The sequence below is a fragment of the Pteropus medius genome, unplaced genomic scaffold, assembly GCF_902729225.1.
Source record: "Pteropus medius unplaced genomic scaffold, Ma_sr-lr_union100, whole genome shotgun sequence".
In the NCBI taxonomy this organism is placed as follows: domain Eukaryota; kingdom Metazoa; phylum Chordata; class Mammalia; order Chiroptera; family Pteropodidae; genus Pteropus; species Pteropus medius.
The window spans coordinates 9,642,364-9,668,809 of record NW_024352787.1 but is presented as its reverse complement, the minus strand read 5'-3'; the positions used below and the strand labels follow the sequence as shown (position 1 = coordinate 9,668,809).

Here is a 26,446-nt window from a genome sequence, read left to right as displayed (position 1 = left end):
CTGCTGCTTAAGAGTTTCAAAGAATAATAAAGTATTGGTATTTTCTCATGCCTTAAATTCTTGTGATAGATGGCAGATTATTTTTAAAGTATTTTAAAATGCAACTTAGTCTAGAGTATAGAATATGTAACCAATACATTTAATTTTCAGTGGTTGCTTTGTTATATGCCAGTTTTTATATTGTTTATAAACTATATATTCTTTGCAAATCGTATATTGTTTATGCCATATCTAATGTGTTCAAATATGTTCCAGAATGATCGCCTCATTTATTATTTTCCTTATTAAGAAGATTTAGAAAAATTTATTTTAAAATAGAACATGGATTGAATAGATATATAAACTGTTACTACTTTATCTTTAAGATATGTTGTAGTTAGAAGAGGGAAGAAAAATAATCTTTGATGCTAGTAGGAGGGAATTTTAATTATAGATGGTTAAGGAAAGAATATGTAGATGGCGGGAAAAAAAGGACCAGACAGAAGTAGCACATCTCTGTGATACATTTGATTTTAGTGATGTGAGTGTCTAGTGTTATATTGGATACTCCAGTTGATGTAGATCACAACAGTTATATCTGGAATAGACCTAGCCATTATTTACTATCTCTGTAATTTTGAGTAAGTTATTTAAGCTACTCTCAACTTTGATTTCCTCATCCATAAAACAGGAATATTTTGCAGTTTGAGAATTAGTAATAATATGAATCAAGGACATAGTGTACTGTCAAATGTTATCCTAAATAAATGATTGGAAAGAAGAATGATTGAGGATATTACATGAGAAGTAAAATAAATACGAGAGGAAAAAGCAACCTCTTGCTCTTTTGCACATTTGGACCTCTTTGGTGATAGAGAAAAAAATAATCTGTATAGTATATTTTATTATCTAAAGATATCATTGATAGTAACTTGGGAGTTTTGACTTTTGATCTCCAAACCAGTGCTCTCCAAACTTTTGATCATGGTAAAAACTTCTGAGCGTGTACCTTCTTGATATAGTTTCATTAATTTATAAATTATATACTTGCGCTACCATGCTACAATTTATTATTATTAAATATACACCAAAATTAGAGTAGGATGAGATAAATCCTGTGTAAATAATGTTCCTAAATTTTAAATTATTTACTAATGGCACATAAAGCATAATTTGCTCAGTAAAATGATAATATTTTGTAAAAAATCATGATTTTAACACTGTGAAACTGTGAAATAGTGATTCAAAAGACTGGTTCTGAGTTTAATGGCTTCCATAGATTGAAACGATATCTAACACAGATACATAGATCCAACTGATTTACTAAATTATCATGCTTGGTTATATTTATTTACTTATTTAATATTTACCGAATGCCTACTATGTGCCAGGCATTATCCTAGACCCTAAAGACTGCAAATCCTCATGGAGTTTAACATTTTATTGGCAAGAGTAAAGAGAATAACCTAATAAACAAGTAAATATATACTAGATCAGATATTAAATGCTATGGAGAAGAATAAAATAGGAAGGAAAAAAAGTAGTAGTGTGTATCAATTATCACAGTAATGTTGTATAACAACCACAAAACCTTAGTGGCATATAATAATAAATATTTTTTCATGTTTTGGTTGTCATCTAGGTAGCTTTGCTGATCCTGACTGGGTTTATTCTTTTCTGGGGGTTAGCTGGCTATCAGCACATCTAGCCTGGTTATGGCTGGGATTGCTTGTCTCTGCTCCACATGTTTCTCATTCCCCAACTGGCTACCTTGCACATTCTCTTGGCTGTGGCAGAGGTGCAAGTGAGGGGAATATATGCAAGGCCAATTTAGGCTTAGAACTGGCACACTCACTTTTATCACATTCTGTTGGCCAAAGTAGGTTATAACACCACCTCAATTACAAGGATGGGAAAATAGATTCCATCTTTTAAGTCAGAAGAACTACAAAGTCACATGCAGTTTTAATACAGAGAAGGTTGAAAACTAGGGTATTAATATGATCGGTCTACCATACGTCAGGTATAGGGGATACTGTTATTACATAGGATGGTTAAGACATTGAACCAGGACTTGAAAAAGTGAGAGAATGAGCCATGCATTTATCTGTAAGAAAAACATTGCAGACTGATAGAATTTTAAATGCCCAAGGATCTAAGTTAAGAGTGTGTTGAAGGAATATCAAGGGAGCCAGCGTGCTTGAGCAGAATGAATGAGGCAGTAATAGATTTGCAGTGGGGTTGGGAGTTAGAGCAGACCATCTAGGTTCTTATAGGTATTTGTAAGGACTTCATCTTTTACTCTAAGCAAAACAAAAGCCTTTTGGGTTTTACTCTTAAGAATGATATGTTAGCTTACCTTTTAGCAGGATCACCTTGGCTGCTGTGTGGAGAATAAACTGTAGAGAAGTAAGGACCAAAAGCTATTCCAGTACAAGCAGGAGGGCCTGAAGACAATGACAATGAATAGAAAGAAAAGGTATGAATTTGGTAGCATTCACAAAACTTGGTAATATTGGAGGGTGAGGAAATTTTATCCAAGCTAACTAGGACACTTAAGTGCTAGTAATGAGATAGGAAAGATGGGTTTGAAGAGTTGGGTACCAATTAAGTTCAATATTAAATATACTGAATTTGAGTTGAATTTAGATTTCAGGCCAGTGTCATGTTTGGCTCTATAGGTCTTTAATTTGGGAGGTGGTTATAGGTGATGATTTGAACTCAGGAAAGAATATTAGATTTCTGAAAAAAGGAATATGTGCTCAATAACAGGATTACAGAACATTAGGAACACTTAAGTGTCTGCTTGATGGTAAACTCTCAGTGCTAGAGAGATAGCAGAACGTGAAGGGTAGTATAGAGGCCAAATGGATTGAGGAGTTTCAAAGAGAATTTGGATTTAAACCTGGATTTGGCAATAGAAATTATGAATGACTTTTCAAAAGTACTGAGAAAAGGATAGGATAGATTTGCATTTTTTTTTTTTTTTTTTTTTTTGTAAAATGGAAGATACTAGAGAGTTTTAGGCAGTTGTTAGTAGGTAAGAATAATTACCCTTGTCCATGAATTCCTGTCCTATATGCGTTGCCCTGAAAGGTAAACCTGCAGTGGTTGTTTTAGAGAAATGAGAACTTGGGGAAGGGAATGAGGACAGGTCAAAATGCTAATCTATTGATTTGGTTTATCATTCTCTCCTCTCTTAACCTTGGATCTCTTCTCCCATTTCTGCCCTCTGTGCTGCCACCCTTGTGCGCTGTTTGCCTTGTACTCAACTTCTAAAACAAAATGGTCATCTACTGCAACCAGACCTGGCTTAAAGCTCTGAGATTATGGAATCAAGGAAATGATTGAAAAACCTTAAAAGTGTTTAGTTGGTGCTAGTTTGTGTTTAATGAACTCCCATACTTCACACTACAACCTATTGAGCAAGATATTTTTGTTCATTTTATAGATGAGGAAACAGGTACCACAATTGTTCTTCAGCTTGGTGGAGGCCTTGGGGGTGGTAGACCTCTGATAGTACTATACAGAACTTTTCCCATTTAAGGTGCATCATTCTGGCTAAGATGGGAGTGGTAATCATTAAATAGTAGCATATGACATGGCAGAAAACTGTTGATGAAATAAATTGAGTTTGTTTACATGTTTACATTTTCTATATTTATTTTCTGTTTCTATTACTGGGTTGTGAGGTCTTTATTTCTAGCAGTCAGAGATTCAGAAATCCAGTGGCCTGGATCTGTCTTGTCTTTATATTTTTAGAAACCTAGCCAATGGCCATATGAGAGGTGCTTTGTAAATCTTGTTAAGTAAATTAAGTATTGTAGTTGCTTACAAAGTATGTTTCACAGACAACACAAATAATGGTGTGTATATATAATGCTGTATACCTTGTTTATATAATAAACTCTGTGAGGAATGTCACCAGGCCCTTTACATTGGATCCACAGACTAATCCAAGTCATATTTTGACAGATGAGGAAACTAGACTTGCACAAGGTCACGTTGGTAGTGGCAGAACTATTTTGACTATAAAACCTATGCTATTAACTATTACATTTTGTTGCCTCTTTCAGTGTAGTCATTATGGGCACCAGAAGCTAGCTATTCCTAACTTGAGACAGAGAGAGAGAGAGAGAGAGAGAGAGACAGAGAGACAGAGAGACAGACAGAGACACACACTGATGGACAGAACCCTTGGAATAAGTGGTTGCCTGATACCATAGAAGTTAACATTTCTACTGGCTATCAACTATTTGCCAGAATCTTTTGCCTTATAGTTGATTATGGAATGGACATGTTAATGTCCCATGTCTGTTAACACAGATTTTTTTTTTAAGTGCTACATGTGAACCATTTTTAATCATGGGGTAGGAGGAGAAGGTGGCTCCATCTCTGCAAACTTATCAGTCAAAGCATTTCTGTTCATATACCTTTAGTATTCTAGTTAATGTTTATTTTGATAAATAATGTCCTTTCTAATGGTTTTAAATTCTGCTTTATCAGTGTAGCAACTTCATTGAAACATAAAACTAGACTTTAGTATTAATTTAGCATGTACAAGTAAGACAGAGGCTCCTTTTCACCTAATAAAGTTGTGAAAACAAATACTAAATGGTCACCTATATTTCTTAATCACATCAGAGTTCAAGTGAGTTGTATATAGAATTATTGTGAGTTTGCTTCATTTCAAAGAGTGAGATATTCTGCGTTTTCTGGTAAATTCATCTGAATGGCAGTAGGGCTTATATGACCCCTTTCCTGGGGGAGTTTTCAATAGAGGTAGGGAAATAAAGATGAAGGCAACCTACATGCAAAACTGAACACAATACCATGGGACAAACTACCATGAGGATTTTTTTTTTTTTTTTTGCAGTAAAATGTACATAACAAAATTTACCATTTTAACATTTTTTAAGTATACAGCCCAGTGGCGTTAAGTACATTCACATTGTTGTGCAATGAGGATTCTTAAAAGGGAAAATTCACACATTGTTAGGAGAGTTGTAAAATGGACTTTATAAGAACAGACTTTCAGAATGAGCCCAGAAGGATTGGTGAAGTTTAGACGGAACCCTTTGAGCAAACAAATGCAGATGGGAATCATGAAGAAACTTTAGGAAATAGCAGTTAGTAGCAGTATTAACTAAATAAGAGCAGTCAAAAAGAACAGTTATAGAAATAACTAATATAGTAGGGCTGTTGGTGAATTTATAAATATTAAGACAACATACAAGGAATTGGTTAAAATTGTATGAATTTTTAGGATAAGTGCTAAGTCAGCTTTCTGCAGGTAAAAGTAGATTTGGTCTTTCTCATTCACGAGATGTTCTAGCCAGCAGAATAATTTAAATGATAAATATTATTTGATTATAGGGGACATGCTCTATAACAATTTAATCCCAGAGATTGCCAGTGTACCCATGATACGTATTAAGGATTAAGATTTAAACAAGTAGTGTTGTGTGGCTTAATGAAGTCAAATGGACAGTGAAGTATTGTCATACTTACGGTGTCATTCTGTTAGAAATTAGCTGGTACTTAAGAATTGTCACTTTAAAAAGTGATGCAAGGGAACACCATTTTACTTAAGACTTCCCTTTGCAATATAAAATGGTAAATGAATCACTAACTTCTCCAATAATCAGAGAAATGCAAATAACCAACATTAACTTTTGGAGGAGTCTACCAGATTCCACTAAATTTGGTACAATTTAAAAAATGATAATCATGGCATTTTAGAAATTGATAATAGCAAATTTTGGCAAGGCTCTATAAATATAAAAACTGTCATTCTGGACCTGTTGCTAGAAGGTAAATTGGTGAAGTCTTTTTTGGAAGGCCTTTTTTAGCCACAAGGAGGCTTAACATGAAGAGGGATTTGGGAGGGAGGGTTACTTTTTTATTTTGTAATTGTATGCAGAAAAGAGTTAACATAAAAAGGCTGAGACTTTTTCTATACTTAGAAAGACCTGCTTGCAAGATTGGCCCTTGGCTAGTGTCTAGGAACTTGGTCTTTTGGAGGATATCTATCATTCTGAGGTAAGAGTGGCTCACTGTAGTGTTACAGTACAAATGTGGTTTATGTGGAACATATACCTACTTTCCTTCTGGGAGTCTGGAATTTTGGTTTGCACTAGGCCGAGAATAGCTGTGTGACCAGCCCCAATAAAAAATTGGGCACTGACTCTTTAATGTTTGTCTTGTTAGACAACATTTCACAGGTCGTGTCACAACTCACTGCTGGAGGAATTAAGTGGGTCCCGTGTGACTCCATTTGAGAAGGCTCTTGAAAGCTTGTGCCTAGTTTCTTCTGGACTTTGCCTCATGCACCTCTCCTTTTGCTGCCTTTACTTTGTATCCTTCAGTTGTAATAAATCATAGCTGTGAATATGACTATCTGTGTAAGTCCTGTGAGTTTTCCTTGTGAATCATCAAACTTGAGAGTGGTCTTGGAAATTCATGACACAACTTGTCAGTATGGTTTGAATGTTTTAGCATATGCATGTATCACTTATATAAATTTTAAAACAGTAAGTTAATATATTTGGAAGCTAAGCAGGGTCGAGCCTGGTTAGTACTTGGATGGGAGACTACCTAGGAAGACCAGGTGCTGCAGGCGTAAAAAATAAGGGATTGTAAGCTGACAAGGTCCTTGCAATCTGTGAGGTCAACCAAGGGTTGCCTTGCCTAATTAACTAATTAATTATATTATGTTTAAATTACATTTGTATATGTATACATAGGCAAACACATATACATCATCTCTGAGGATATGTTGATGGGATTTTTATATGTATATATTATCTGGCCCATTTATTCTACACATTTTCCCCCTGATGATAAAGATTGAAAACTTTCCTTGGTGACGTGGTAGGTAATATAATAAAGAAGCAAATCAAAAACAAAGTGTCTTCAGTTACGTTCTTTAGGACAAGGAGGTATTATTTAGTTAAATTATTTTAAATTGTACTTTTTTATCAGTTTTATATGTCAATATGATGGTGAACCACAAAGATCAGATCTCAGATAGCATTTTAAGTGCATAGTTTCCAGCTACACAAACTATATTATCTCAACTTATTGAACTGAACGTGTTATAAATGTAGTAGTAGAGTATCAATTCATTGACTTTGTGATGTTCTGAATGTGGTTTTCAGTGCCCATAATGTCTAAAAGACTTCCCGTGCTTTATTGAATATATGCAACATAGAAGACATTAGGTACTATGGGGGAATAAAGAGCTATATAAAGAATGTCTCTGGCAGACAAGGAATTATAATCTTGAGTGACAGAGGTGTTAGTGATAGGATAAAATGTGTAAACAAATGATAGTTTTTTAAAAGGCAGGAATGAAAAATACTTATATGACTAGCATGTACTTTTGGAATATGTGCTACATCGGAACAGAAATTTTGACCTGGTCACCACTATATCTGTGCACCTAAAAGAGTACATGGCATATAGGATAAGTTAGCAGAAAATTATGTGAGACCAGTCATCCTCATGAAGGTGATCATTAAATCTTACTTTTCCTTTCCATTATAAATATATGGACCCAGTATGTCAGCAAACTGAAAAAGTTTTTTTTTTTTTTTAATCTTAGTTAATTCATGAGTAGATTAGAGCTATCTAATGTTATATGAATATCATTTGGCCTGGTAATCTGAGAAACTTTAATGGCACTTATCCACAACCACCAGGTTTTCCTTACTCTACTAGATAGGACATTTAATTTCTGTGTAAGCAACTACAGTGGCTTTTTTTAAAAAAATGTTTAATTGTAAAATGCTTGTAACATAAAACTTAACATCTTAACCATTTATAAGTGTACGGTACAGTATTGTTAAGTACATTCACATAGTTGTGCAACCAGTCTCTAGAATTCATCTTGCAAAACTAAACCTCTATACTCTTTAAATAAACCAGTGGTCCCTAACCTTTTTGGCACCAGGGACCAGTGCTCCTATGAGAATCTAATGTCTAATGATTTGAAGTGGAGGCGGTGATCCTAGCGCTGGGGAGCTGCTGCAAATGCAGATGAAGCTTCACTCACTGGCCTGCAATTCATCTCCTGCTTTGTGGCCTGATTCTTAACAGGCCGCGGACTGGTAGTGGTCTGTGACCCAGGGGTTGGGGACCCCAGCTTTAAATAACTCCCATTTTCTTTCTCTACCCAGCTCCTGGCAACCACCATTCTACTTTCTATCACCATGACTTTAGCTACTCTAGATACCTCATTTAAGCGAAATCATACAATATTTGTCTTTTTGTGACTAGCTTATTTCAAATAGCATAATGTTCTCAATGTTCATCCATGTTATAGCATGCGTCAAAATTTCCTTCCTTTTTCTAGCTAGTAATATTTCATAGTATGTATAAACCACATTTTGTTTTTCCATTTGTTCATCAGTGGGCACTTGGGTTGCTTCCACCTCTTTGCTCTTGTGAATAATGTTGCTCTGAACATACCTGTTCAAGACCTGGCTTTCAATTCTTTCAAGTTTATACTCAGAAGTGAAATTGCTGGATCATATGGTAATATAAGTTTTAATTTTTTGAGGAACTGCCATAATGTTTTTCAAAGTGGCTACACCTTTTTATATTTTCAGGAGCAGTGCACAAGGGTTCCAATTTCTCTGCATCCTTACCAACACTTATTTTGTTTTTGTTTTTGTTTTTTTGATAGTAGCCATTGTAATTGCTGTGAGGTGATATTTTGTTTTGTTTTGATTTCCTTGCTAATTAGTGGTGTTGAGCATCTTTTCATATGCTTATGGTCATTTGTGTATTTTTGGGGGAAGTATCTACTCAAGTACTTGGCCCATCTTTTAATTGTGTTTTTTTGTTGTTGACTTGTATGGGTTCTTTATATCAAAGTATTTCTACTTTATATCAAAGTATTTATCAGAAAGAGAAGCACCAGTCAGTTTATGAAAGTTTAACAATCATAATAAAGCAAAATTTGTGATTTATTTTCAGAGTAAGATGCTCTCATCATGTAAGATAGTTAATGTGGCTTCATAATTCCAGTTTAATTAATAGTTCTTATAATAGCTGAAGTTTCAGTTATTTATCATTTTTCATTTTTTCTTCAAGATTGCTATGCAGATTGACATACCTTCTGTTTATCTCAGTAAAATTTCTGCTGGAGGAAATATTAGTAAATCCTCTTTAATGAGTTTGACCATGGTTTTGAAAGTTGTCAAATGTCACATCTTTTATTAAAATATTTTGGCTTATTTCGATTGATGGATTCTAAAATGTCTTTTAAAAATACTTAGAAACCCAGTCTAGATTGTATTTGCACATTGTTTTTAGTTATGTAGTTCCTCTATTTCATAAGTTTGTGTTTTGATTTAAAATATTGTAAAAATCTTGATAATTATATATAAGTAGGTCTTTGTTTTTATCATGATTGAGGTTGGACTTTTTGTTTGATTCTAAATATAAGAAAGAGGAACACTGTTTATCATTGTTACAAAGAGATATTTGAAGACAAAATCATGCCTTTGGTAATTTGGGGTGCATATAGTCTCAGTAATGTGGTCTAGCCTTTCAGGACCAATGCAAAAATGTCAGAATGAAATATTTTTTGCAAGGAATCTGAATGTTTGATATAAAAAATAACCTCCAATTCATTTTTCCAGAGAAATATACTAAAACTTTAAGAACACATATTTGCTTAATTACCAGATGTAGGTTTAATTCTTTTATTTTAGTCTTCCTTCCTGGTCCTAGGTTAGAGTTATAGAAGTTATAGAATTTAAACTTTAAACCTAATCTTAGATGGCTTAACAGTTATTCCCCCACCCAACCTTCCCCTCTCCCACATTTTCTATGTATCTTCTACTTTTAAATATCTTGTCTTCCAAATTAGTTTTCTAGCTTCATTACTGTTGTTTAACTTTGCTCGTTAAAAACTGCATACTTTTATCTTTCCTACTCATCATACTTACCTATGTTTTCCTGAAAAAGTTATGTGTTAAATTCACTGGCCAAAGTTTCCGATAGACCGTTTGTAATTTTCTCATGTTACTCCTATTTAGATCATATTCTTCATTTTTGTTATGTTTGGTTCTGTGGTATTAATGTCCGAATGAGAAGGTCTGAAGAACAAAGGCTGAGTAATAATTGGAGGAAGATAGATATTCCTTTTTACAGGGTGGTGGGGCTGAATGTGACTTGGTCGATCCACTCTGAAGCTACCAGTGTTTACTATTAACAATATTCCTCAACATCCAGTTAAATTTTTATAACACTTTTGTTGATAAATTCACATTTATTGAGATTAATTCACATACCATAAAATTCACCTCTTTAAAATATCCATTTCATTGGTTTTTAGTATAGTCACAGAGTTGAGCATTTGTCCTCACTATCTAATTCAGAACATTTTCATCACTTCCAAAAGAAACCCCGCGGAGATCACTTTCTGTCTCTGTGGATCTGCCTATTCTGGATATTCCATATAAATGGAATCATATAATATGTGCTTTTTGTGTTTGACTTCTTTCACTTATCATGATGTCTTCAAGATTCATCTGTTGAGCATATATTAAGTACTTCATTCCATTTTATGCCCAAATAATATTGCATTGTGTAAATATACTACATTTTGTCTATTCATCAGTTGATGCGCATTTGAGTAGTTTCCACTTTTTGGCTCTTATGAGTAATGCTGTGAACTTTTGATTACAAGTTTTTGTGTGGATATATGTTTTCAGTTCTCTTAGGTAATACCTAGGAGTGGAACTGCTAAGTTGTATGGTAACTATACTTAACCTTTTGAGAAATTGCCAAGCTGTGTTTCTATTAAGATTTTAAAACTTAATTCTACAAATGTTTGGCAACCTAACCTGACTTTGTCTCTGCTTGCTTGCTTTTTTTAAAGATGTAATGATTGTGTTAAAGTAGGATCCTTTATACTCTTAATTTCTTATATCTTAAAAACATAAATACCTTATATTAAACAAAGCATTTTTATTCATTGATGGAAAAAAATTGGCACAGCCTATCCCTGAATAGAAATGCCTTATATGTTACTAGACTTGGGAAATTGGAACGGGAAAGTGCAAAAATATAGCTTGTTAACTTAGTCTGCTTTGTCAGGTAACTTTCAAACTTTCAGATATATAACAGTTAATATTTAAACGTGGTCTTTGTGTAGATTGATAATGGAAGGATTAGGGAGAACATCAGTGACAGTTTACCATTCTAGAATTTGGCCCATCATTTATTTTCTCTAATGTAATTTCAATAGACTTGCAATATACAGTTAAAAATTGCTTTCTGAGTTTTTAATCAGGAACTAGAGCTGGTAATGAGCAATGTTATCTCAAATGTTCTACTCAGAGATGGCACCAAATCTTCAGGTACATACAAAAAGGGATTAAAATGCTCTTTAAGAATAAAAAAATTTTTTGACAGTATTTGAGTGTACAAATAAAGATATTTCGGTATCTGCTAGTTTCAAAACAATTAGGCTAATCTGAGGCAGGTCTTTAAAATTTTTCCTTAAATTCCTCATCTGTTTGTAAGGAAAATGGTCAGTTATATTGTAATAACTATGTATGGTGTCACCTGGGTACTAGACTTATCAGAGTAATTACTTTGTAAGGTATGTAATTGTAATCACTGTATTGTACATTTGCACCTAATATATTGTATATCAAGTGTAATTGGAAAATAAATTAATTTTTGAAAATTCCTCATTAATAAATCTTATACCCATCTCAGTTTTTACAGTTATAATATATATTTTGTTATGTCCACCAAATTTCCTCTTCCTAAGTCGTTCAAAGGGTTTCTTAAGTCTTTTTATTTAAATTCAAATGACAGTGTCATTAAAGGGAAAAAAAAGTTATCTGTGACCCTGTACTTAAAACAACTGTCCTTCAGCAGTGGGGCCAGAAAGTAAGGGCTAAGTTTGAGAGATGTTTACTGAGGTGGACTCACCAGAACTTAAAACTGATTGGATGTGAAAGGAAGTAAGTGGATAGATATGGGGAAAGTCTAAAACTACCAGGAGGTTTTAAGCCTGAATGGGTAAGGAGGGGCAGAGGTGCCATGACAATTAAAAAAAAAAAAGGACATTAGGAGCACTTGAAAAATCAGGTGGATTTATTTTTATCTATTTAGGTTTGAATTGCTGTTGGAGATGTTCAGTAAGCAGTTTGAATGTGGAACTGGAACTGAAGAGAAAAGTCAGGACTAGAAATAGAGATTTTGAGTTCTTTAGAAACGTAATTGTTAAAGGCATGATGGGGTTTGGAGAAACTTGTTAAAAGACAAAATCTGAGAAGAGAGCAGTTCTAGAGAACACATACATTTGAAGGCTGGGAACCAGGAGCCAGAAAGGACTCAGGGTGGGAAAGAATTAAGAGATAGTTGTTTCATGGAATCTAAGAAAGGAGTTAACTACTCATCTGTGTTAAAAACAAACAAAAACTTTATAGGAATTGAGACTTTTGAGATTTACATGCCTTTTGGAGATTATTGGTGACTTCATAAAAGTACTTTCAGAATGAAATGTTCAAGGGGTTCAGGAGTTTATGGTTCACCAAGAAGTGTAAATTTCTCTTTAAAACTTTGTCTGTTGACCACAGCTTGGTAGCAGTCTGGCTTAGCAAAAGATCATTTGTTTCCATATAGTGGTAAATATGTATTGAGCTCTCTTAGCTGTTAAAGTGACTTCCTGTGCTGTATTTGCTTTTGCAAAGGTAAACATGAATTCTGCGTCCATACTGTTAATTTGGGGGTCTTCTTTGTTTTTTAGTTGGACAATTGATGTTATTGTAGCTTAATATGTTAAAGCTAGAACTTAATATTCTCAGTTTCACTATATGCTCACATGTTGTGGAATGGATTGCTTTGAAATACATTGAGAGTCTGAGTTTGGCAATGGAGACTGAGGGTAAAGGGGACTATAGTGATCATGTTTTCTTAAATCAAGGCACAAAACCAGGTGAAGAGTGGCATACTCAGGAGCCATAGTTTTAATACCCAGATTTTGGAATTCCTGAATAACTTGCTATAGGCCAATGGGACAAAATATTTAAAGTTGGAATCAACCTGGAAAATGTGGAACCAGTGGTTTCATGCGTTAATGATTAGAGGGGCATTAGAGAAAGTTGATGAAGAAACAAAACAGAAAGCGATAGCTTTGTGAGTAGAAACAAATAAAAATAAAATAATCAAACCTGGGAACACTTTTCCATTTGCTATATTAAATATATTTAATAAAACTAGTATATATGAAAAAACATTGAACGTGCCTGATCTCGTCTGATCTCGGAAGCTAAGCAGGGCCTGGCCTGGTAAGTACTTGGATGGGAGACCACCTAGGAATACCAGGTGCTGTAGGTGTGAAAAAAACAAAGAAAAAAGAAAAAATGTTTTTATTGTCCTCTTAATTCAAATGGGATTCTATTTCATTTCAATAAGAATATAGCTTATTCTTAGGTAGGAAGAGAATAAACTTGGATTATACCTCTTAACTTATTTTGATCATGATAAAGCACTGTATTTTCTTTTCCAACCAGAGAACAGGAACCTTTCCTTTAAGAAAAGAAAAGCATTTGCCTTTCTAGGCCAAGGGTCCCCAACCCCCTGGCTGCAGACCCATACGGGTCCATAGCCTGTTAGGAACCGGGCCGCACAGTAGGAGGTGAGCGGTGGGGACTGCCAGCAAAGCTTCATCTGCATTTGCAGCCACTCCCCAGCGCTAGCATCACCTCCTCAGTTTCATTTCAGATCATCAGGCATTAGATTCTCATAGGAGCACTGGTCCCTGGTGCCAAAAAGGTTGGGGACCGCTGCTCTAGGTTGTTGAAAAAATCAATTATGAGCTTGTGAAATTTTTTCCTTTTAGCTTTTCTGTTTTGCCATATTTATTGTTAAATATAAAGCCTGTAGTACAGAGTTTTATATAAAAACAAATTCTTGAAATTAAGGTCTCTTGCTACACCTGTTCAGCTGCTATATTGAGGAGATCTCCTTTCTAGTAGGTAATGGAACTGGAAAGTGAACCCCAGCTTTTCTGACTCAAAGCAGTCCTGTTGAGTAGTAATGAAGTATAAGAGGGGAAAGAAGATTGTTTATTAAGTATGCTGTCAATTCTGATTTGCATCCTTTTTCTTTGGACTGAACATTACCACCTGAGAACACTTAAACAGTACTGTTTTTCATGGGTTATGCTGGCACTAACTGGTACTAATAGAAAAAGATGATAGGATATGAATCTTTAGGGAGTTCATGTTCTGCCAGGGATGGTGTATGTACATAATGAATTATCATATATCACTATATATCCTAAATTAGAGGTATAGATAAAAAGCTGTGGGTAGAGATGAAGCAATTTTGGAGGAAGTGGAAGACGGGGGTGGGTGCCAGTACTAGTCTCAGGAAGTGTTTCAGCAAGATGATTTCTCTATTGAGCTAGAAGAAAGCAAGGAGTTTGCTTGGCAAACTGCTAGGAAAATAACAAACATCGAAAATATTGAACAAAAAATAAAATAATTTTGTTACCCAAAGACGCATAAGATTAGCGCCTTTTTTTTCAAATTATGTTAGCTTCAAATGAGAAGTGAGCTATGCATTTCTGAAAAAGAATGTCACCCAGCAGTAAGTAAAGTGTGAGCAAAGATAAGATGAATTTTGAAAGGTACAGTTGCATATTTTGCAATTAAAGGTTGATATTGCAATTGTATAGTTGAAATACTCTGGTTCTTTTAATTGCTTGTCACATTAGAGGTATGCATATTTTTATATAACTATGTTTGTAAAGATTTAAAAACCACTAGTATAGTATAGAGATAATATGCTTTTGGTGGAAATTATACTCTGATTTTACTACTTGTTGCTGTTACTTTGTATTGGGTTTTTAAATTTTTTATTTGGCTTAAAAATCATGCAACTTGTATGGTAGGATTAATTTAGTATTAGATTTGAGTGGCTTTTGTGACCTAAGACACAAAAGCATTTCAGGTATAACACCAGATAAATTTATTCATTTAATAGTATTATTGAGTGCCAACTGTGTGCCAAGCCCCCTGCTGCCTTTTAAAATTCCAGATAAGTTCTCCGGTAATTGCCTCAAATTTTTTAGAGCAATGGCAAAAGCAGTCCTATTTTATGGTTTAGATATCTGTTATATTTTGCTATAATGTAACTCTTAAGCTTAAAGTAATTTCATTTTACTTTAAGGTACAGTTTTAAGATTTGTATATTATGTACATATTTACTAAAAATACTGTCTTATGAAATTCATAGGTTTTTTTTTTTTTTAAGTGTTTTAACATTGAGGAATTTGGGGCAGTAGTGTGTGGACTAGTAATAGCATGAGCTCCAACGTTTAATTTACTTATATCCCATCTTATTTCAAAAAGAATTTGAGTTAGCTTAATTTCCATTTTAGCTCTATTACTTTTGTGTCCATTTGTCTTCCTAATTGTCCTGATTTAAAATCTAGCCAACAATAAAATTCAGTACTTGTCCCCGTCTAAATGTATTTTGAATTCTAAGTCTGTTTAGTGACTGTGAAGAGAGATATCTTTTAGAGGTAGAGCAAACACAACTTGCTGTTGGGTTGGATATTTGGAGGGAAGGGGGAAGGGTAAAGGAAAGAATCAAGGATGATTCCCAGCTTTCAGACTTGAACAACTGTTGAATGGTGGTGCTATTTGGAGGTTTATGATGCCCATGAGACATGCAGTGGACAATCCAGCAGACAGCTGTCTGAACGGAGAGATTTAGCAAACATCACACGACACGTTCTCATTAGCTCCGGTCCTTAGATAAACAATGAAACTGTTCTACCCTTTGTAGACCTCAAATCTTGACACATAGATGGGTACCTTAAAGAAGATAGTCATATTGCGTTGCATGTGGCTTTGAGGACTTTGAGAATCAATTTAATGATATAGGATTAGGGGAATAAAACTTTTGTGTTTTAAGAGATAAACAAAATAATTTGGAACTTTAAATCAAAGTGAAAAACTCAATTTTTGTTTACATCAAAAATTCTAGTATTAGAGATATTTCCGTGACTTGTCTGAGAAGGCTCAATAAATAATTTTTGAATTTACTCATTTTTAATGTGATTTGCATTATATTTGATATTGGTCTATAAAATCCAATAAGATAGTCCAGCGGGTGAGGCAGACAATTTTTTGAATACTTTCAGAAGTGGTAATAGAGCAATGTTTATTGACTCTCAGTGCTAGGGGACTGAGAAGTGGTTAAGAAGGGACAGTTCAAGAAAGACTTCACAAAGGAAATAACACTTTATCCAGAGTTCTACTGTTGACTTAATAGCAAGAGGGAGAATTGTGAAACTCTGATATAAACAGGTGGAGGACTGCTTGTGGCGGTTGTTAGCAATTCTGTATGGCTGAAGCATCAGTCTAAGTCAGAGAGTGTTATAAAAAGAAACTAGGAAATTGGACAGGCATCACTCAAAATGTGTTATAATTAAACTAAGGAATTGATAGTTTATCTTGGAGGTGATAGACCCATTGGAGGATTTTTAAGTATGAGACTAAAATTAAAATGATCATATTTCTCTTTTAGAACAGAAACTCTGAGATGAGAATGAAATTAGTTAGAGTATATTTGACTTTTTCGAGACTTTTAAAGGTAAAATTTATTGAAATGTCTTTTTTAAAGGATTGTTTTTTTTTGTTGTTTGCTTAATTAAAAAAAAAAACTTATATATACCATTTAGCTGTATTTTTTCCTAGTTAACATAATAAGTGATTTGAAGTAATTTTTTGCTTTAAGGTTCTATTGAAAATTATGTATGACTTAATAAATGAATTATTTTATTAGTGTTTAGTTCAGTACTATTCTTATACAGTCTGTTGCATAGCACTAAGCTTATGAATAAGGTTCCTTAGTATATTGTGGCATATTTCTCAATTTGTTCTCTAGTAACAGCTTCACTAGAAACCATGAAAATATTGGTCAAGAAGTTAAAATGAAATTAAATGTGTAGATACTCTGCATTTCATATAGTTCAGTGAACTTCGGTGCTACCTCAATTTCAGGCACTATTTGGACATTAATTTTGATGTGTTATTAAAAGGAGAAAACCTTCTTTTGTTTAGGCCAGCATTAAAATTATTCTAAAATTAACTTACTTGACATGTAAGATTTAATATGCCCCACGGGTACAGAGCATTATAAATATTAACAGTAATATTGTACTCACAGAGTTTAAAGTTTAATATATTTATCATTAAAAAGAGAAGGAAATGGTGTTTTACAAGTACATCTAAAGTCTAAAAAGAACTCAAAAGGGAAAGATTATATTTGCATGAAAGGGATAAGAAACTCAGAAGGAGCTAGGACTTAAAAGGAAGATTTGCAAGTATGTGAGTGGAACGACCACTAAGTAGCAAAGGAAAAGCATACCACAAAAACACAGAAATATAATTATCATGGGGTAATTTTAAAGTAAAATCTTGAAAGCACCTTTTTATGGTGTGTGTGTGTTTTCTCAATTACACACTGCTGGTGTCAAGTGCTACCAGGTCCATACAGTATTGTATCATACTGATGTTTTAAGAGATAGAAAACCTTTTAATTCTTTTATATAAGATCTTTTTGTTTATACCTGGTGCATTTTTTTGCTTTCAGTTACAGCTGTCCCTTTTTTTGCTAGTTGATAATTACATTTCCCCGTCTCTTTTTTTGCTACTTGATAATTACAGTTCCCCTTCTTCATCCCTAATCTGTCCACCACCTCCCAAGAAAAAACCCATTTTTTCAAAATTATTTGATGCTGCCAACCTGTACGTAATACAGAAGAACCTAAGAATTGTTGAAAACCAACCTCCATTCCTCCATGCAATTGATTGCAATACTCCTTCCTCTTCCACTTTATACTAGTGGTTCTGAAGGTGTGTTTTTCAGACAACAATATCACCTGGGAACTCATATAAAAATACAAGTTCTCAGGCTGTACCCCAGACCAACTGAGTCAGAACTCTGAAGGTGGGGCCCTGCATCCTCTATTTTAAGAGGCCCTCCAGGTGATTCTAAAGCATGCTGAAATTTGACAATACGAATGAAGCATGCTTTATAATGCTTAACACTCAAAGGCAAACAGATTGGCCCAGACTATGTGACTCATTTTGATCTCTGGTGTAGGAAAGGTTTTAAAGAAAGGAATAGATCTGTAGTAGCAAATAACATTTAAAGAGTTTCAGTGATTGACTTGGTAATAATAGCTAACATTTATTAAGCCTATTTTTGTGCCAGGCTGTTTGCCGAGTGTAGGTATTCTCATATTACAAAAGGTGAGACACAGGTTAAATATGTTCAGTGTCATACAGCTAGAAAGTGCTGACCCAGTTAATTGGAGCAGCTAACTATAAAGCTGACTTTGTTGTTGTGAGGAAATAAGTCCCTACTTAAGGATATCTTTTAAATATAGTTGGGTTCAATTTTTTTGATGTTGGTTTCTGAAGGAAAAAAAATGTACAATGTTTTTATATTTAATAGGTCCTTTGTTTTATTTATACTACATCAGAAATTGCTATGCTAGGCTTTAAGAAAACTGGATATATAAAAATATGTGAGACTCATTTGATTCTTATATGTACACAAGTGTTCTTAAAGTTCATTATATGAGATGAAAAGTCATTTCACATAAAAACTTTCTTTTGCACATTTCTCAATTAACATAATTTGTCATGTAAAAGAAGAAATACTTGGAGTGATTGTTGCACATATTCCAGAAGTGCATTCACATTTTATAATTAAATTATTCCTTCTTTCCTTTGTAGTTATATGTGTATACTTTTTCCAGTGACAGTTGCCTAAGTTACATTCCTTTTCCTCCTTTGTTTCTGCAACTGTTTAGATTGATATCTTTTTGTAAGTCACATTCACATATAATCTTGTAATGCATTAAAATACTATAAATATCTGAAAATGAAAATCTTTAAGCAGAGAATATAAAAATTCTGATTAAATATGCCATATGTATATGTAAGTAATTTGGAGGATCTTTGTTACTCTGAAGTAATTAAATCACGAACAATTTTTTCTACTTCCCCTTTACTTTTTAAAAATTTTTTTTGAATAGACAATATGTTCATATAATCCAAAAAAAAAGACATATAGTAATATTTCCTTTCCATCTATTTTTTACACCTACCCATTCTTCTCCACGGGCAACCTTTGTTAATAATTTCTCTTCAGAGATATTTTATGCACATGTACAAGCAAATACAAATTTATTTTTATTCTTTTTAACACTAATAGTATATTATACATCTGTGTTCCCTGCTGTTTTACATGTAATATGTATTTTTGAGATATTTTCATATCACTATATATAAAGAGCTTCCTCATTGGTTTTCAACTGTATCATATTTGATCGTATGGATGAAACAAGTCCATTTGGCTAGTAACAGATTTTTAAAATTATTTGCAGTCTTTTGTTCTCTTATAAACAGTGCTGCAGTAAGTAACTTTATGTGCATACATCATTTTGTGTGTGTGCCATTTATTTAGAGGACAGATTTGTAGAAGTACAATTCCTGGGTTAAGAGGTTATGTTTATTTGTAATTGCCAGATTACTCTCCTTAGGGATTATGCTAAAATGTTCTTTTCTACAGGCACTTAATTAAGTTCTGGTTTTCCCATATCCTCACCAACAGCCCCGTTTACTTTTAAATACAATTCCCCCCCTTAATACACTTTGAGAACTTTATTACTACAGGAAATAGCATCATAAATGTGGGGAATTTTACTTTGGCCTTGTGTCAGTGCCAAACAAAATTCTAGTAAATCTTTTCATCTTAAAGAAAAAATATGTATTCCTGTTTTAGGCCTCTAAGATTATGACGATAAAGTTTATTGGTTTTTCAAAGAAAATCAAAGACGCTATTCTATATATAAACGCCTATTTGTAAGATTATTTAAAGTGCTATATGTTAAAGGATAATAAGTTAAGAATCTTGAATTAAAGTTCTATCTGTGATTTTTAAAAATATAGACATAATATTCAAGTTGCTTATCTATCAGCAGCACAAGTAGCAAAAATAAAATAGTGAAAAAGTTAAACATTTCCAGACTTCTTTTTCATTTCATTTGTATTTAATAATTTATTGAATAGTAAAACCAGAATGCTTTTAATATGTCTTTAAGGCTGGAAGAAAGTAGGCTCCTTTGAAATTAAATTTCAGCAATGTAGTCAAGTAGTGAATTTAAACAATTCACAATGCTGACTTTCAGTGCTTCTGAAAGCAGGAAGTGTATTACTGACACGCAGAAATATTCCAGCCCAAAGAACATCCCTACTGCCATATGTGGTAAGAATTTGTCACTAATTCACAAACCACTTCTGTAATGCAGTGAATAAGCAGAATTGGTCTTTGTTGGACATTTCCAGTTCAATATGTGAAAGAACTTTGTTTTGCAGTGTCTTATAAGTAATTATTAGCTTATGCTAAGGAAGGAGCCTTGCACATCATGGGTGCTCAAGGTTTAAGAGAAAAAATAAAGAAAATTGTACATAATCTTTTAGGCATGATTTTAAAACTTGGTTTTTAGGACCCTTAGTTAAAACACAAAAATTACTTAAGGACTGAGTTAAAAATTCTGACTCGGCTTATTAATGATTTCTTTAAATAAAATTACTTTTATTCTAGTTTCACTCCTATTTGGAATATTAATCTTTTGTTTGCACTTATGCTAAAAAACAGATCATCTTTGGGATTAATTACTAAGGGGTAGGAAGCTACTGTGAGCTTAGAAAAACAGGAAAATGAGTTGTGAGGAATTGGGGTTAGCAAAATTCAGTGAAGAGCTATTTGTAAATCATTAGAATTTTGAAAATAGTAATGTTTTTCTAAACTTGTATTTTCTTTCTTTTTGTATTTTAAGCGATTAAGAAGATTGTCTACCAAATATAGAACAGAAAAGATTTATCCCACAGCCACTGGAGAAAAAGAAGAAAATGTTAAAAAGAACAGATATAAGGACATACTGCCATGTAAGTTTGAAATGCCCTTAATAGAAATGGAAGTGCTGATTAGCAGTTTGTAACCTAGTTTTAGTCTTTCTAATGAGTTTGATTGTTAAGAAAGTAGAATTAACCTCTCTTTCAAAGTACACTACAAGATAATTTGTAATTGTGCTTGTTTTCCTTTTGATAGTAGTTTGTTGTTGTTGCATTTTATATTGTTGTTTAATTTTTCTTTAAGCATCACAATTACTCTGATACTAACTTAATTTTAAATACTGAAGAATCCAAGTAAGAATATCTTTTATGAATTCCCTGTTCAAAAAAGCTATTTTATTAAAATCATGCAGACAGATAATTCAATAAATGTAATTGAATAAATTTGTAAAATGCTAAAAATATTAACTCTTATCTACTCCCTAGTCACAATATGCACCTTAGTTGATTCATTATACATGAAAAAATGAATTAATAAGATGATTCATGCCTGCATGTCTGCTCTTCTTAGTAGTTAATTGCCACATTTGGTATCTTTTTTCAATGCTTATTCCTTTCTGTTAACTATTTTGATGCCATTAGCCAGTCTCTTTCTGAAATTTTCTTCCATGGTATCTCTCTTTCAGATCTTCTCTTCTCTCTCTAATTGCCTTCCCTCCCTTTCTCCCTGTCTCCTTTGCATAAATTTAATCCTTCTTTTTTCTCTTATTCAACTTCATTTTCAGCTTTAGAATCTATGGGTAGCCAGTTTTAGCAGATTGCTATGCTAAGAGGCAGCATAGCATAATGGTGAAAAGTTTTGAGTCGAAGTTCACATCCTGGTTCTACCACTTGCTGTTTATATTATTTCAGATTCATCTTTTTTATGCCTTGGTTTCCTCATCCATAAAATGGAAGTTAAAATAATATTTTTTAGGATTATTTTGAGTATTAGGTAGGTTAACATGTGTAAAATACTTAGAATTGTACCTGGCACATAATAACCACTCATTAAGCTTTTGGAGAATACACTCCACTTTCCTTCCAGTCCATTTTAGAATAGTGGACGGCATGAGTTTCTTCTGGATAGTGTTTGTTAAGCAAGATAATCTCAAGGTATTCTTACTATGCTCTGGAATTAATGTACTTACTCCATTTGGGGAAATGATTTTAAACAGCCTTAGGTTTCTGTTTTCGTATGTTGTATTTCATTCATTCGTTTTACAAAATACTTTGATCATATACTATGTGCTGGGAATATAGCAGAAAACAAAGTGGCAAAAAACCCTGCCCTTGTGAAACTTTTATTCTAGTCAAGGCACTAGACAGTGGATACAGATAAGGTATGTGGTCTGCCATATGGTGATTAATACTATATTGAGAATAACATAGTAGGAGTGAGGTGCATAGAGGAAGCTGATAATAGAAGGGGGAACCTTTATATTTTTGAGTAGAGATAGAGAGGGAAGATCAGTGGTATGCTATTAAACTGGCCCTCTGAAAAATAAAAGCCCTGATTTTGTATTGTTTGCCATTTTCTGTAATAAATGGATTATTTGCCATAATCATCACAACAAATCTATGAGGTAGATACTATTATATGCCACTTTGCAGATGAGAAACTGAGATGTAGAAAGGTTAAATAACTTGTCGCAGAGCTAATGGAGTAGATAAGAATTTAAATCCTGGCAGTTTGTGTCCAGAACACTGGTTCTTAAGTAGAGTGATTTTGTCCCTGAAGGGACGTTTAGCAGTGTCTAGAGACATTTTGGTTGTCACAACTGGGATATGGAGTGGGCAGGCTGCTACTGGCTTCTAGTGGGCAGAGGCCAGGAAAGCTGCTACATCCTATAATACAGAGGCTACAGCCTCCTCACAATAAAGAATTATCCAAGGCTAAAATGTCGGCAGAGCTGAGGTTGAGAAACCTTGTTCTAGAGCCTGAGCTCTTAATCACTGTGCTATAGTTAGAGTTGCAGTGCCTTTTTTCCTATAATTATGTAAAGTTTGACAAATCAAGTTTCAAATAAATTTCTAGTCACTTTAATTTAGAAAATTATATTGAAAGCAGTTGTACTTTAAAAATTGTATCTTTACTTACTGTCATAAGAATAATGTTAAGTCATCCATTTCCTTTGCATGGTTAGCATATTAAGTGCTTGCAGAAAGAGTATGTTTTATAAGCTTTATTGAGATATAATTTACGTGCCATAAAATTTATCCATTTAAAGTGTACAAGTCAATGATTTTTAGTAAATTTATACAGTTGTGTAACCATCAGCACAATACAGTTTTAGAACATTTCCATTATCCCCAAAATATCATTTATGCCACTTTGTAATCTTCAGCCCCAGGCAACCACTGTTCTTTATGTATCTATATAGAGTTTTCTTTTCTGGAAATTTCATTATAAATGTAATCATATATGTAGTCTTTTGTGTCTGGCTTTTTCACTTAGCACGTTTTTTTATTTTTCCACGTTATAGTATATATTACTAGTTCATTCCTTTTTATCTTTCAGTAGTATTCCATTCTATGGTTATATCACATTTTGTTTATCCATTTACCAGTTGATGAGGATTATGAATAATACTATTTATTATAAATATTTCCATGCAAATTGTTATGTGGACATAGGTTTTGTATTTCTCTTGGGTCGATACACAGCAGTGAAATTCCTGGGTCTGTGGAGACTTATGTTTAACTTTTTAAGAAATAGCTAAACTTTTTCAAAGTAGCTGTGTACCATTTTACTTTCCCACTAACAGTATGAGGGTTCCAGTTTCTTCATTTTCCCTGCCAACACTTGTTACTGACTTTTTATAATTATTCTAGTGGGTTTGTAGAAGTATCTCATTGTGGTTCTAATTTGTTTTTCCCTAATGACATTGATTGAGCATCTTTTCATGTTTTGTTAGCAACATATATATCTTTTTTGGTGAAAAATGTCTTGAAATCAGTTGTACTCTTTTAAAATTTGATTTTTTTTAATTCCTGTGGAGTTGTAAAAGTTCTTTACATATCCTAGATACAAGTATTTTTTTCAGATATGATTTGAAAAATTTGTTCCCCCTGTTTATGGCTTTTCATTTTATTAATGTTGTCTTTTAAAGTGTACAAGCTTTTAATTTTGGTGGAATCTATTCAGTTTTATGGATCATGCTTTTGATGTCCTGTGCAAGAACTCTGTCTAATCTTAGTCATAAAGATTTTCTCCATGTTTTTTCATTTTTCTTCTAGAAGTATTTTTGTTTTAGTTCTTACATTAAGACTATAACCCATTTTGAATTAATTTCATAATATAGTGCGAGATTAAGGTATGAAATAATCTTCGTGCATGTCGGATTGTTCCAGCACCAAAGACTACCCATCCTTTCTCCATCGAATTGCTTTGCTACCTTTCTCAGAAATCATTTGACCCATCCATTTAATTTCATTCCATTGACCTATTCTTAAGCCAGTATCTCACTGTCTTGATTGCTGTAGCTTTATAATAAGTTTTAAAAGCAAAGAGTATAAGTCCTCTAACTGTGTTCTTTTTTAAAATTGGTTTGGTTCTTTTGGGTCCTTTGCATCTCCATATAACTTGTAAGATCAGCTTGTCAGCTTCCGTAAAAATCCTACTAGGATTTTTGCATTGAATTTATAGATCTGTTTAGGGAGAATTGTCATCTTAAACCATATTGACTCTTCCAATCTATGAACATGGAATTTCTCTCTTCATTTATTTAGATTTTCTTTAATTTCTCTCAGCAGTGTTTCATGGTGTTCAGTATACAAGTCTCATATTTCTTTTTTTTTTAGTTAAGCCATTGTAAATGAAATTTTAATTTTCAAATTCTTTTTTACTAGTACAGTTGGCCTTTGAACAACACACGTTAGAACTGCACAGGGCCACTTATACACAATTTTTTCAATAAATACATGTACTGTTTTTGATCTGAGGTTAGGAGTCAGCAGATGTGGCGGGCCCACATCTATGATCTATGCTCTGAACTATGCCATTTTATATCAGAGACTTGAACATCCTTCGTACTCATGGGAATCCTGGACTCAATCTCCCACAGATACTGAAGGAGAACTTAAGTTTTTGAGGAGTCAGAAGTTATAAAAAGATTTTCAACTGCATGGAGGGTTACTGCCCCTAACTCACACCCCTCGCCTCCCTCCACACACACATTGTTTCAAGAGTCATCTGTATATAGAAATACAGTTTATATTTTGATTTTTTTTTTAATCCGGTGACTTTCCTGAACTCATTTTTTAGTTTAGTTGTTTTTTATGGATCCTTTAGGATATTTTACATACAGAATCATGTCATCTGCCATTAATGACAGTTTTACTACTTTTCAATATGAGTCTCTCTTTTGCCTTATTGCACTGGCTAGAACCTCTAGTATAATGTAGTCTTGAAGTGGCAAGAGCAGACATCCTTGCTTTTGATCAATTAAAAGTAGTTTCATCACTGTTCAAAGATCAATTAGGTGTTTTTTTTCTGGTGCTATCTTGGATATTTGGGTTATTTTATACTAGAACACTTTTACATATATATTTTATATTTTTTATACAGATTTTAATGTTATGGTTTTTTTTTATAGATATTCTTTTTGTTGCCATGGGTTGTAGATGTTTATACAAAAAGAAAAAGTTGCTGCTTTAAAGAGCCTCTTGTGTAGCCAATATTGATTTTATCTCTTTGGAGTTGGGCACTTGGGAGATCATAGAGGCACTCAGCAAAACCATGGAGATTGGGAATGATTGTTTTCATTTCTTTATGATGCTTTTTATTCTTTCTCCTTGTTTTAATGCTTAATAGGAGCACTAATGAATGTTAAAATACACATGATGTATTATATGAGCAACATAATATTGATTTTTAAGTTCTCAATAATATACTATGATTATAAGTATAAAGTAGTGACTACAAAATTTGCTCGTGCTATAGAGTTTTTTAAAAAGTCACTGAATTTACTGAATCAAACTTATTGCAGAATATGGGACTCAGAGATCTTGTGTTTTAATTCACTTTCCCCAGCCCCCATCTGATGTATGATTAGAGACAGATGAAATAAGACTGACAATATGTCTTATTCAATAATTATTGAAGCTGGGTAATGGATATATGGGGATTCATTATACTAGCATATTTTTGTATATGCATAAAACTGTCCATCATAGAAAATTTTTTAAATTCCTAACTTGCGTGTAGCAGCCTGGCACCAGTTTTGACTATCATTTGGGATCCACTATTCTCATTTGGATTCACAATCCCCAAAAACATTTACTGAGGATACCATGGTAAACCAACTATTGTACAAAGTCTCTGCCTTTGAGATATTTTGAATAGAGGCTCATATGCCATGTGAATAAGGGTAATTAATTGGGACCCCTCATTACTGGCAAACATGATGAGAGAAAGCTACATGTAGTTGCTTAACCATCATTATCCTAAGTACTGAATGTTCTGTACTCATTTTCCAGAAGCATACTATTTTTGGTGTGTATCTCCTATC

At 33.4% G+C, this 26,446-nt stretch overlaps 1 protein-coding gene across 1 annotated transcript in view; it reads left to right on the top strand.

Annotated features, from left to right (window-relative positions):
* PTPN12 (protein tyrosine phosphatase non-receptor type 12) overlaps positions 1-26,446 on the top strand; it is an 84,847-nt gene that overhangs the window by 13,962 nt on the left and 44,439 nt on the right. Inside the window, exon 2 of the mRNA XM_039849340.1 lies at positions 20,879-20,987. Coding sequence (XP_039705274.1) covers positions 20,879-20,987 — 109 coding nt within the window. The remainder of the gene's footprint in view (positions 1-20,878; positions 20,988-26,446) is intronic.